This window comes from Macrosteles quadrilineatus, unplaced genomic scaffold (genome assembly GCF_028750875.1).
Source record: "Macrosteles quadrilineatus isolate MER2022 unplaced genomic scaffold, UCM_ALF_1.0 Scaffold_12__1_contigs__length_5162894, whole genome shotgun sequence".
NCBI lineage: Eukaryota > Metazoa > Arthropoda > Insecta > Hemiptera > Cicadellidae > Macrosteles > Macrosteles quadrilineatus.
Window position 1 is genome coordinate 2,751,124 of NW_026542605.1, and position 14,420 is coordinate 2,765,543.

The 14,420-nt window shown below is 35.7% G+C and overlaps 1 protein-coding gene across 2 annotated transcripts in view; it reads right to left on the reverse strand.

The window, feature by feature from the left end:
* Window positions 1-14,420, reverse strand: part of LOC129004851 (uncharacterized) — a 64,490-nt gene that overhangs the window by 34,174 nt on the left and 15,896 nt on the right. For both annotated transcript variants that reach the window (XR_008491774.1, XM_054433523.1), the window contains exons 4-6: window positions 10,162-10,241; window positions 9,542-9,606; window positions 585-672 (exon numbers count right to left, since the gene is read on the reverse strand). Coding sequence is in view for 1 of the 2 variants with exons in the window: in XM_054433523.1 (XP_054289498.1) it covers window positions 585-672; window positions 9,542-9,606; window positions 10,162-10,241 (233 nt within the window). In the remaining variant the exon portion in view is untranslated. The remainder of the gene's footprint in view (window positions 1-584; window positions 673-9,541; window positions 9,607-10,161; window positions 10,242-14,420) is intronic.

Sequence of the window (14,420 nt, forward strand, 5' to 3'; positions counted from 1 at the left end):
AATAACCGTTATACTTACAACTTCAATATTTTGCATGAATCTTAGTACCAGTGTCAACATGAAAAAAATTCAAAATTTTGCAATTTAAAAGTTTAAAATGACGGCCATTTTAATTTTTTGAAAAGAATAACTATTGAACCGTGAACCTTGGTAAAAAACACAGCAATATTATACTTTTAGAAAATATTAATAGGTACAGTAGACCCTCTTATCCAGACACCTTTTAACCGGACATCGGTTTAACCGGACTACACTCGGGGGAAATGACATCTCTTTAACCAAACAATTTTTATCAGCACATCCGTTTAACTGGACTAGATCTGCAGGAAGTGGGTGGTACTAAAACGACTGTTCTCGGGGGGAAGACTTGAGACCACTGATCACATGTCTAAATTTAATGCTCTTCTAAATTTAAGTCAAATACTATATACAGTACGCATTTAAGCCTTCTTCTGTTTTACAATTTTTTGGGACGTCGGTTTAACCGGAAAACCCGTTATCCGAACTGGCCCCGGTCCCAAGGAGTCCGGATAAGAGGGAGTCTACTGTACAAGAGCTAAAGTGAGTTGTTGATCTTAACTTACGCCATTATGGGGCAGCAAATCTCGCTGTATTTCTTGATGAAGAATTTGGATTTCAAAACAGTGTCCAATATATGTTCTATTGATTTGTCTGTAAAAGAGAAAACATAAAACAAGTTTAACAACTATTTAGGTATTCTACTAAACTTTGATATTTTTAATAGAAAGGCGGATGAGCAGTCTTTCCCAAGCACCTCATCTGGGGTGCCTACAGGGGGGTTTAATGTCGCAAGCTGCAACATCGGCAGATTTTTTGGGGGGAATTTTGTGGTTATTATTGTAGACCTTTGGGGGGGATTCCAGCCGTAGTTTGTTAGAAGCACATAAAAGATTTATCACTTCCTCAATTTATTACTGGTGTTATTACACAATCACAATCCCATTTAAAATTATATCATTATCTTGTACATAATTTAATGATAGCTATTACATTTTGTATGTATATGTGGATTTTCACTTACTGGCTCATACATAATTTTTGCAAATTATAACAACTTCTTACATAATAGTATGTAGCACTGCAATTAGACCTAAATATTAAACCTCAAAATTCTAAGTGAAAGCTAACTTTTGACTCCAAAGGTTCAATATAGTCCCCGTATTGTAAGGTAAACGTTACCATTTTGAGCTTCGGGTTTTGAGGTAAAGGGGGTTACAAGAGAATTTGTGTTTTTTTTCAGTTTCATGTTTTGATTTTTTTTTTGTTTTATCCAAAACCAAGTCAAGTGCAAAATTGCAAACAAATTGGCTATCTAATCTTGTTAAAACCGGAATGGATACAGAGTTTGAAATTATTAATCGTAAATAATTTATTTAAATAACATATGTATTTTGCTCCAAACTGCAAAGGAGGTTTTGAGACAGGTGGTTCATGAAAACAAAAAACTACATATTTTTCTACTTCAACGCCCGATACAGATACAATACGGATTATATTGAACATTTAGGAGTAAAAAGTTAGATTTCACTTTGGATGTTAAGTTTAGGTCGTGTTTTTTGCTAACTTTACTGTACTACTATACTACTGCTGTAAAACAGTTTATGGTTGCAAAAGGGTCATTTGATTCTATGAAAGAGATTGACATACCTAGTGCGACAATTTAATCAAGCTGTTTGAAATGTGTAGACAACTTTGAGAATTAAAACTATACTTCTGAGGTATTTAAATATTAAATAATTAAATAACTTACGTCATCAATCCATAAATTGCTGTGGAGTACGCGTTTCAACCATCAGGTCATCCTCAGCTCCACTGTCACTAGGTTGAATTTGTTTCTATGTTGCTTTGTAGCAACAGCGTCGATATATTAAATAAATAGTCCAAACACATTTTACATTTATCACACATACACGACACGTACGAAACATTTAGATAACGAAATAATGTGATTATAACACCGTGCGCATGGCTGGACGGGCTCAGGTTTGCGGCTACACTCTGAGCAAACCTGAGCCCGTCCAGCCGTGCGCACGGTGTTATAATCACATTATTTCGTTATCTAAATGTTTCGTACGTGTCGTGTATGTGTGATAAATGTAAAATGTGTTTGGACTATTTATTTAATATATCGACGCTGTTGCTACAAAGCAACATAGAAACAAATTCAACCTAGTGACAGTGGAGCTGAGGATGACCTGATGGTTGACACACGTACTCCACAGCAATTTATGGATTGATGACGTAAGTTATTTAATTATTTGATAACTCAATCCGTTGTGCTACAATCTCAACATTATTTAAATATTAGCCTATTTGTCTTAACTTGATTTTAGAAATTGCTTGGTACAAAATATTATTCCACTTAAATATAAATTGTATAATTAGTTTTAAGTTAGAGTTAGACCTAAACAATATTTTGTTACTTATATGACAAATTTACACCTTTAAAAATGTTAAATTATTTTAAAATATATCACATGTAGTCCAAATTTAAATTACTTGCAAGTTTTTTTTTCTCTCTTTGTAAGTAAAATCCATACCCCTTATTTGACTACTTTACTATATCTTTTACTTCACTTTTTTTATTAATAATTAATGTTAATTTGACCAAACACTAAACAGTTTATTTTACTAATAAATTATTTATTCATTAAAATACAGAAGGTAGGCCAACTAAATGCTTTTTTGTTGTATTAATTATTTATATATAGTTCTTTCAACTGCTCCTATTGAATTGTCTTTCACATCTCTAAGGCAATTAATTGTTGGCACAGTATCAAATGTAAAATCTAAAACAAGTTAAAAATGATAGCTTACATATGATAAATATGTATATACAAATTGTTTTGAAGGAAGCGACTGTACGGTTATTCTTTGAAAATATGAATTATTCAAGCAGTGTGACATATTCTCAACTCAACTGAAAAATCAACCACCCAACCAACCCATCGATTTTATTGTATAGTAATAAATTTAGTAAGTTAAAATGATTCCCAATTCTAAAAATTTTAATAATAGTTTTTTTCGTGACTGAGTAAAAAATTGTACAAAAGTGCACTGGTATATTGTAAGTTAGATGTACATTTGATTACTGAACACATTTTTTTAATTTTTTATAAAATCCATCAAAGTTTCGGTTTTAGTTTTGAGATTCGAAAATTCTGGTTTCAACCATCACTAGAGCAGACACTATAATGAGTATTGTCATATCCTTTAGTCTATCTTGACAACATATGGTTTAGTTAATTTCAAATAAGGTCAAGACATATGATTATTGTTTTCAATGTTTACATTTTACTTTTATAGTTGATCATAACAATTTATATAAAAGAGTTTAGTTTGAGTTATTTCAATAAAAATAGATACCAGGCCACCCGTTTGAGTCACAACAATCTATATATATAATACGCTAAGCCGATTTTTGTGAACAGAACTGCTCCCTCATTTTTGGACCGATTTTGATGATTAAAGTGTCAAAAAAATTGCCCTGATCTGTAGTTTTGCAAAGTGTTTTTCGTTTTTTGATATCTTTATTAGTTTGGTCAGGATCTTCCATCAAAGTTGGGTTTTCTCCCATAAGATTAACATGGAGGAATCTAAATATTTATTGGAAACTTTGTCTCCATTAATTTGAGAGAACGGCTGGGCGTAGAAGCTTGGTAGAGGTGTCCAAAGAAAGGCCTTGGTCTGTAGATGAGTTATCAAAAGAAAAACGAGGTAAATTCGCTTAGGGCTCTGCCCCAGAAGCCTTTAAAGATCCCTCCACAGATTTGTTTACATTTTGGTCATGTGGATAATACTTTTTAATAAAACAGCTGTTAATTTTAAAATTGTGTTTTAATTAACACACATTTATTGGGAGTTACTGAATTGTCCCAAAAGAAGTATTTGCAATGTTATTTTCTGATTTTAAAATTGATTTTTCTCTGTATCATTTGTGTTGCAATATAAAGTTCCATTACGAGATGAGTGGAAAATCATTTTATCACAATAACTCCTACAATTGTATCTTATTGAACTATCTTATATCTATTTTACCGGTTGGTGTCTGCCTTTTTCACACCTTTTCCCTATATTTTATCATATTATTTTAGACAGTTCATCATAAGATTATTGTCATACATGCTTTCAATCATTGGAAAAATCTTCGATTGTGTAATACAATACAAAATAATACAAGTGCAGAAGGGCACGGTGCCCATTTGAGCCGTGTCCATATTTTGTTAAATTAATAGTGGTTTACAGCAACTGGATAAAACATATTTCAAAATTTATATAGAAATATGTGCATATTTAGAAAGTAATTAAGCTGGAAAACTGCAATATACTGCAGACTTTTCAGAGAGGTTACTTTACTTCGATGTATTCATTAAGCTTAGTGAAAACATAATATAGATATGTGTAAAAATAAGAACTTGAACTCTTAGAGAGCCTTTGAATGTTATTAGACTAACGAAAAGAGTTGTGCATGTTTACTAGCGCTACTCAGCAAAAAAACCATTTAATTTATCTCTAAAATATATATTCTTAAAGTGCACTGAGCAGCAACCTAAAAAATCTATGTAACTTACCCATATAATATAGTTACAAAATGCTCAAACTCGCATTGTGACATTTATAATTCGGCTTTACATTTCTCCAACAGAAAATTCATCTACGGAAGAATTTTATTGTGCTCTTACTATGTCATTTGCATTATTTGTTGCCAATGAAGCTGCATGACCATATAAATGAGGAGGCCCCTAACAGTTCAAGAATAAAAGCCAACCTCACTTCAAGTATATTCCACTACACCTAACATTCCGTAGATTATATTGACAACTTTATGTAACTGATAAGGCTGAGACAACTAACTGACATCCCCCATCAGGGTGTCTACTACATTCTGGATAAAAAATTCATGGACAATTCCCGTACATTTAAGGACACTTTGCCGTAACCTTTGTCGGTGTCATTAGGCCTTCCGAATAATTTTCCTGATTTGTCAAACTGTATTAATCTTGTTATTCACTGTAGTTGTACCAGAGAGAAAAGTAAATAATAATAGATAAGAGTTAAAAATTACAAAATAGTAATTTATTGAAAGTAAACAAACATAGGCCTACCTATATTTTAGGTAAAGCTTTTATAGTGAAACAGAGAAACGCAATCATTGTCTCCTGCGATAGCGACAAATATCTCCATCGGTCACGTAAACTTCATAACATAGCTTATCCGATACAGGCCGATTAATTTGGCATGATTCGCCCTGGCACAACGTTTTCCTTGACTACTTTTGAAAAAAAAAATCTTTAATGCATATTGTTACTCAATTCTTAGTACAAAATCAAGGTATGGTAAGCGGCTATTAATAAGCAATAAGCATAGAGTAAGATTATTGTATTTTCATTTGCAAAGTTAATATCCACACATAGCAATCTTTAGTTGTTTATGTTAGGCTCAATTACATTTTCTTAATATATTTTACAGCTCTTTCAAGAATCAAAATACCCAGGCCTAGACCTAATTATTTAGGAGGGCCTATATAAACTGAGTAACAAACAATGAGGTTATAATAGCAGCAAAGTCACTATCATCATTCTAGTTCAAAAGATTTAGATTGCTTAAAGCATACAACTCAATAAATAAATATATGGGAAACAAAAAAACATTGAAACCTGAATAGCCAACAATATAAGACAAAGATACAGAAAATGCAATGACATAATTTGAAACCAAGCAGGCCTACATAGTAATAAAACATTAATGCAAACAACAATGCTTGTGGTTTTGTCAATTGAAAGATAAAATGTCCATAAAAAAGGGGTTAACTTACAAAATAAGACTGTACATTATTTAAATGTTTAATATGAAACCATAAACAGTTTTATGGCACTAGGCACTGGCCGCGGAAATTTAACAGCCATTATAAAGCTATTATTTTCACGATAAAATAGGTTTGGGATCTAATAATAATTACCCTAGTAATAAAAAAAGAAGTTATAAAGGAATAAAAGTGATACAACTTTTATGAGCTAGCTGCTGAGTCAACAGTTCTTGGAAGTACTTGACTTGACACTTGATTGTCGTGATAAAATATTAATGGGTTTGAGATTGTTAATGGGATTTTTATTGCATAATTACTCTAGTAATAAATTATGAAAATGTAAACAAACATCTGATAAACCTTTTATGTGCTCCTAACCAACTAGCGATCAATAAAATTATGGCCCATTAAAAATTAAAGGACATAGTCTGGCATTTAAGGACAATTCCCGTACATTTCATGGCCAGTAAAAATTTAAGTACAATTCCCGGTTTTCCCGGATTTCCCGGTTGGTAGACACCCTGCCCATGTCAAGGAATTCCAGCTATAACAGTAACACCACAACCAATTTCTCAAAACTGTGCTAGAGTGTTATTAATCGGCACAGAAGTACGATATGAACTGACGCGACGTGACGAAGGAAAAATCAAACTTACACTGTAACGGATATACCTCCCTTTGAAGTTAGAACGTGTCTTCCCAACAGACAGATTTTTTTGTTCAAATAAAATCATAGATTAATCTGCATTACACTGATGAAATCACGGAAGTGTTTAACTACAAAAGATCCACCAATACGATTTTAATACTATTTAAAGGTTCTTCTAAAGGAAGAGATACCAGATAGCATACTAACAACTACGATGACGTAGCCTACAGTATGGGAAATATTTTATATTTTATTCATTGAATGATCAACCATATTTGGTAACTAACGAAATTAATATCATTATTGTTTTTACACTTATCAATGCTAAATGCTCAAAATATGTATAATTTCACTCAATTTATCGCAGTTAGATGAATTAGCGTAAGCCTCAAAAGTAACCGTCGATTTCGACGGGTTTCACCTAGTTATTATTACAACTCTGAGGCTGCATGGTTGTGAAACAACACAAACTTTTAAAATAACTAGTATACATATCTTATCATTTTTCAAAAGCTGTTCTTGTTTTTTAGTGTTTTCGTTTTCTACATATAGCCTTACTCATAGCCGCATTAGGTTGTCCTTAATAGCGATTAAATAAAAAAAAAAACATTATTTCTATTTCTTCTCCTTGGTGGTGTTCTATGACTTTCCTATGTTTCCATAGTTTGCAAATCAGCTCTTTCAATGATTACTAAGAAATGCAGCACAGTGTTAATTCAGTTTTCTTTTTAGTATATCAAATGGTCCAGGCTTTCTCTCTTTTTTCCATTGTAATACAGTCCAACCTCAGTATAACGAATCTGAAGGGGCCGAACTGAATATTCGTTATATCAAGGATTTCGTTAAAACGAGGTTCGTTATATAGAGGTTAGGTTTGCAGGAATTTCGCTAAGTCGAGGTTCAGAACCAGCGTCGGTCAATATAGGTCGGGATTCGACCTCATTAAAATACAATTAAAGTAGCAAAGGCTACAATACTTTACAGTGTAGTGTTTACATTGTACAGTAGAATCTAAATTATCCGGCATAATAAAGGGAAGGGATCTTGAATATTGCACAGTCATGACAATGGCATTGACCTTGGTACAGGTTAAAAGCTAAGTTTAAATCACAGCTTGTTCTAACCCTCCTAAAACCTAGCCAAACACTGTATTGCGAAGTCATAAACCATGTAAAGAACAAAACAAAACAGTAGAAAGTTTTGTAAGCTACTGCTCGCGATAGGCCGGTAGGCTACTACAGTACAGTACTGATTTATCACAACAGAGGAATGTCAATAATAATCATTAACTATAGCATTGGTGTTGCTAGTTGAAACAAATCGTATTGAAAACAATAAATTATTAGATAAGTCATTATAAAAGTGTATAATCATAGCCAACTTAAGGATAATAAAAACACTAGTAAAAGGAATGTTAAAATAACGATGTTGCTATTCTTTCTCTTTGGTTTTGTTTTTATATTCTTTCTTAGGTTTCTCTTTTAAAATTTTAAAATTCACCATAGTTATCCCATATCGCCCAATCACAGCTTACTAAACATTACGTCGTCATCAGTCCTCAGAGAATGAAATCAGTTCTCAGTTGCAGCATAGCGCGCGCAGCAACAGCAGACAAAGATGTAAAACGGAGCAGACGAATGTTAGCGCAAGCGATGACGTGACCTTTCCATTTTATTTGATAAAGAAACAGATTTTCCCAAAACAATAATTGGGTGGGGGATTTGTTATATCGAGGGAAAGACGTAGACAATTCGTTATGCAGAGGTTAAATTCGCAATGTAGAGGTTCTGACAATGATAAATTCGTTATATTGAGGTGTCTTATTTTAGCCGAAATCATGAAAAATTCGTTAAATCAAGGTCGTTGTTATGGTTTGTTCGTTATGTAGAGGTAAAATATGCATTGTGTCTTATGGAGAGTTCTAGGGGATAAAAAAAAATTCGTTATATCAAGGAATTCGCTATATCGAGGTTTGTTATATCAAGGTTAGACTGTATTTACGCCAACCCAAATTCAAATAGTAAATATTTAATTTCAACTAAGTCAGTAAATGTGTACGTAGCAAACTGTTAAATTAGCACACTTATTGACTGTTTAAAATTAACACATGTTATTCTTCTCACTTTTAATTTCTGACAACAGCTGGAGTTTCATAACAAATGTTTGTTTCCCATGTCAATCTTATAGAGAAATACAAAACTTTAAAGGGCCCCTGGGCCTCACTCTCTAATTATTTCCCTAAAAAGAAAGTTTCCTGCACAACTTCATGTTACGCTCTTTCCAATGACACCAAAAACAAGTCAATCGGTTCAGTAGTTTAGGAGGAGTAATAGTCACAAAAACCCTGCTTGCGTATTAAATAAGTATAGATTATACTTCAGCTGAGCTGAGCGTTGGCGTTCCGGGTCAGGATCATCTTACATCTTACATACTTTGGCCTCACCGAAATCTGTCAGACATGGGAGTTACAGTGTACTTTTATATGTTTGTGACAAATTAATTATGAGTTGTAAATAAAAAGGTAAAGATTATTCTTCAATTATTTCACCGGTGTTTTCTTTTTAAACTAAGCCGGTATTTAGGCCTAGAAAGACACCAAAATCAACATATTGTTCCCGAAAACAGTATATATAAATATTTGGACGAATGGTGTTTTTGGCCTCTGGGGACATCGAAATGAAAAAGTAAATCGGTCCCAGGACTAGGTCTTACCATGCCACCTATGGTAAAAGCTACTTCCCTACAGGGAAATTTGCTTAATGGTTTCGACTACAAGATCCCAGTCCGTAGAACGGGCACACAGTTAGTAAACATAAAAAAAGTGTGTGCATTTGAATGGCCAGTGTTTTTGGCCTTAGGGGACATCAAAACAAAAAAAGTAAAAAAAATTGGTTCTGGGTGTTAGACTTACGATAATATATTATTCCCTATAAGGAAACATGCAAAAAAGGAGCAGTTGAGACCACTTTATTCTAATTATAAAATAAAAAGCTGCTGACATTCTCAGGAAACTAATCTCCTGATTATCAGCCAAATTAGCCCAGTTTTCTGAAATTAGTACTCACCTAAGAAGATGAACAAAGATGTGCAAATTCTTTCAGCTATTTTCTTGGGATGTTCCCTTCCCCTCCTAAAACAAAACGGAGTTCTATTTAGTTTCCAGTAGAGAAAAAAAGGATGAAAGTAGAAATTAATAGCCCAAAATTAGATTATAAACAATTATTTGCTGTTAATAAAGTTGCTTTAAGATAAAAAATAAAATGTATAAAAATAATAATAATAGTAAGGGTAGTATAACAACAGGTTTGCACGCCTTATTTGTAACAAAAGGATTACTTGATAGCTGCTTAATTAACTTTTTTGTCTTTACAGGAATGAATTTGGATCTGTAACTGTTAGGCAATGAACAAATCTTATTAGGTGAGGAGGAACAGTCACGACCATTTATAAACTGTTGCTGATTCAAAGTCTGTTGTCAGTTTATTGCAAATAAATTGAAACAAAGAATTTATTAATGTTTCTGACATTAAAATAAGTTTTGTCTGGACCTCAAACCAGCTAACAGCGCTGGAATTGCTTTAACTAATTACTTCACAAACTTTTGAGGCCACAGAGATAACACAAATCATAAAAGATTATACTAGCTAAAGAAACATAGAAGCTTAAATCATAGCCCTGAACTCACCTTGAAGATTTCAGTTCTATGTCAATGTACACTGCCATGACGTCGCTCATTTTTTCTAGGTAGCATGTGTGTTCTAATGGCTGTAAAAAAAAGGTAATTCAATTAAGTACCATAGCTATCTGATTTTTACTTATTTTTTGTAGGGATGGACGAGATTGGATTTTTAGTTCGAGACGAGACGAGACGAGATTTTTTATTTCTCATAAAATTTCGAGACGAGATCGAGACGAGATTTCTCTTCTCATACACAACGGGAAATGCACGTTCAAAATTTTTACCTGATTTTGTAACATTGTTAGATGACTGTTTAAATACTAAAATAATGATAATAGGCAAGAATATTTACAATCTTTCATTAAATAACATCAGCATAACATTTTTGTATTAATCACGCCTAACTTATTAAAAATGCCTACGATTAGGAAACATGGTGATATCAGTTAGGATAGAGTTCAACTTATCCTAAAATAAAATAAATCATAAAATAAAAGCAATATTAATTTTTATAAAATAGTTACTTGTTTTGACTTTTTTATAGTAATAAAACATTCCTCACACTGCTTACACTTAACAAAACTTCTCAAATGTTATTAAAGTAATATTATTAAAATAATGAAAGTAATATTATTACATTAAAAGAATTAAAGTAATATTTACATTAAAAGAATTAATTAAATAAGAACGCCTTCGAAAAGGAAACGCAACTACAACACGCTCCTGTATTGCGGGTATTGCATTGACTTTCTGCAGGCGTTTTTAATTTTTTTTTTTTTTTTTTTTTTTTTTTCTCGTCTCGATAAAAATCTCGGCCAAAAAGTAATCTCGTCTCGTGTAACGAGATTGAAAATTTCCCAAAAATTTCCCGAAATTTCGAGACTTGACCATCCCTAATTTTTTGTAAATTTGATACAGAAAGTCTGTTAACAATGTTAGGTGTTTTTTTTTGTTTTTTTTTTTTTTAAGGGAGAGGAGGGAAAATGCTTTTGCGCACACAGGTAGCCAGCCTGTAGTGTGAGACTCCTGAATCTATCACAGACTACTCATTAAAAAAACCCCTCTACTCTGTTGGACACAGACCTGGAATTGTCAGGCCAACATGTGACCTAAGCCCTCAGGGCTCTCACCATTTTTGGCTTTTAGATACTTTATGACCTACACCGCATTCCGGTCAAGGTCGAGCTTCTTGGCGCGGAGAATGCCCTGGATGTAATGTGACACACAGGTCCAATTGTCCTCACCCTCCGTCATCATCGGTATGACCGTGTCCACTGACAGCAGTCCTACTAACTGTTGAGCCTCCAGGGGGGGCCATTCCCAACGCTGGCAGTGGAAAAAGGTATGTTCCACGTCATCGGGAATGCCTGGGCAGTATATGCAATCGGGTGACACGGCTTTGCCCATCCTGAACAGGTACGACCGGAAAAAGCCGTGACCCGTCAGAAATTGGGTGAGGTAGAAGTGCACCTCTCCGCACTGCCAATTAACCCAAGGTTGGACTTGCTGTATCAGTCGCCTGGTCCAGCGTCCCCGAGTCTCCTGTTCCCAGCTCTCCTGCCACAGCTGGTAGGTGCAGGTGCGTTCCTCTGTTCATGCCTGGTCCTCCCCACGGCGCTGATAAATTGCCTTTCTCTCCGCCGCCAAAAGTTTGACGGGGATGACTCCAGCAACCACCAGGACAGCGGGTTCGGACACTGTTCGGTAGGCGGATGCAACTCTTAGTGCTGCCTGACGCTGCACTCGGGCGAGCCGCATCCTATATACCTCCTTATTGAGAGCGTCTGCCCACACCTCAGCACCGTACAAGAATACGAACTGGACAGAAGACATTAACAGCCTTCTACGGCTGGACCGAGGACCTCCAACATTGGCCATCAACCGACTAAGAGAGGAGACCACCCTAGCAGCCTTGTCCGCCGTACGGAAAATCTGATCCCGCCAGCTAAGCTTGCTGTCCACCATAATCCCAAGGTACTTGGCAGAAAGAACGGTCTGAACTTCGACGGCCCCCACCCTCAATGGCACGATGGTGTCAATCCGTTTTTTTGTTAATATCACGATCTCAGTTTTGCTCAAAGCAACCGAGAGACCGTGGTCTGTCATCCATGCGTTTATGGTACGCATAACTCGGTTCAGCTTTAGCTGAGCCAGCTCAACGCATTCTGCAGCTATCAAAACTGCAACTTCGTCTGCGTACCCAACCAAAACAGTTTCCTCAGGCATTTCAGACCTCAGGAGGCTGTCATATGCGACATTCCAGAGGTCTGGGCCGAGTATAAAACCTTGGGCAGCACCGGAAGTGACACTCGTCGTCTGTGGGTCCTCTGTAGTTTCATACATGAGGAGGCGGAACCGGAGATAATCCTCTATGATACACATGAGGTATTATTGAACGTGGAAGGTGTTCTCCAGAGCATCTAGCATATCGCACCACCTCGCAGAATTAAATGCGTTTCGCACATCGAGAGTTACGAGCAGCACAACCCTACGAGAGTAGTGGTTAAAATCCTCAGCTCTCATCACGGCTTGCTTCACCTCCTCAACAGCGTCAACCGTAGATCGCCCCATCCAGAATCCATACTGGCGAGGGGACAGGTCCCCCGCAGCGACCACGGCTGAATTCAGTCGGGAACGGATCAACTTCTCGAGGACTTTGCCAGCCATATCCAACATACCAGAGATCTGTAAGAGGATGGCAGGTCTGGGTCTCCTTCCCCTTCCCAACAAGCACAAGCTGTTTTCCAGCACGAGGGGAAAACTCCTTCGACTAGGCAGGCGTTGTACATGTGCAAAAGGATCAAGGGGTTAATGTTAGGTGTAACAGGTAACTGAACGATATTATTTTTTTTAGCAAATTTCCCATAAGGAATAAATTATTAATGTAGGTTTCATGGTAAGAATCGGCCTGGGACCGATTTACTTTTCGTATTGAAGTTGTGACGCAAAATTCTAGGGGGGGAATAAACTAGTATTCACCAAAGTCAGGCTAGGCCTACCCTAGAACCAGCCACACTCAAATTTCTTCCCCGGAGTGCTCAGAAGGAGCCGAGAAATTCCAGGGGTCGATACGAAGTTGTCACGGCTTTGACTGATCAATTTATTGAACTTTAATCGAAGGATCAGAGCTCAGGAAACGTTCAGGAAATCCTGCAGACGCTCAGTTGGAGCTATATATCATCCTTACCTTCGTTAAAGTGTTTTGTTAAATTTTGCCTAACCTTTGGAATAACTCTGTGGGGCCAATGAATGGAACGAATCTTAGCCAATGTGATGTAAATACTCGTTAAACTGCAACTAATTAGTTAAAGGTACGTTGGTAATCGATCTAATATAAAATGTAAGGTCAAACAATTTCTACAGAGTCGTCGGGGCTTATTAATATAACTGAACGGATAATTTATCGTGATATGATTGAAAACAATGTTAATATTAATATTTGTGGCTGATTGTTAAAATCGGCCTGCTCCCAAAACTTGATTCTTTCACCTGCCAAAGACGGGGTTTAGAACTCAGACGAAAAGTCTCGGGGTATTAAACGACGAATTGACTAGAATAATTTAAGTAATAACTAATCGCTAAACGAACAGAATAAACGTAATTTCGTAGCAAATTAATTTAAACGAACCGAAAGATATCCACCGCTAGTTACTGGCAGGCAGGAACTGGCGGGTTTTATGCAAGTCGGCGAAAACGAAGTTATTACAATTTATATAATTCGAATTGGGATGTAAAGAAAGCGAAAAGGTACAATAGATTAAAATAAAAATAACATAAAACGTGAAAAGGTCCTAACTAAGTATGCTAGCTAACCTTCGTAACAAAATCGTACAGTCGTGTCGATTATCGTGCGAGCGTAGATGTAACGACGAAGTTACTTCGAAGACGGCGTATGAACGAATAATCATGTCTTGGAGTAAAATCCTTCGTTCCTGCCCGCTCGAGGCTTACGCGCTCAAGCGGTGAACTCAAGTACTACTAGACAACAGCTGATCGCAAATTCACTTGTTGAGCTCTTGAGCTGGTCTAGTTCTCGTCTGTCGTCTGTCAACAAATAAAAACTAGTTTGGGGTTATGTCGTCGTCGGCGTTAAATACCTGTAAAATCGGCCGGTTTAACTTTATTATGTGAAACGAAGTGCTATTATGAATAAATATGTAGTTGTGGATGTGTTTGTGTACTTCACTGTGAATAAAAATAGGCCTACGTTCTTTGGCCCATAACCCAAGCTATGGCCAACACATAGGCCTAGGAGTAGGCTATTG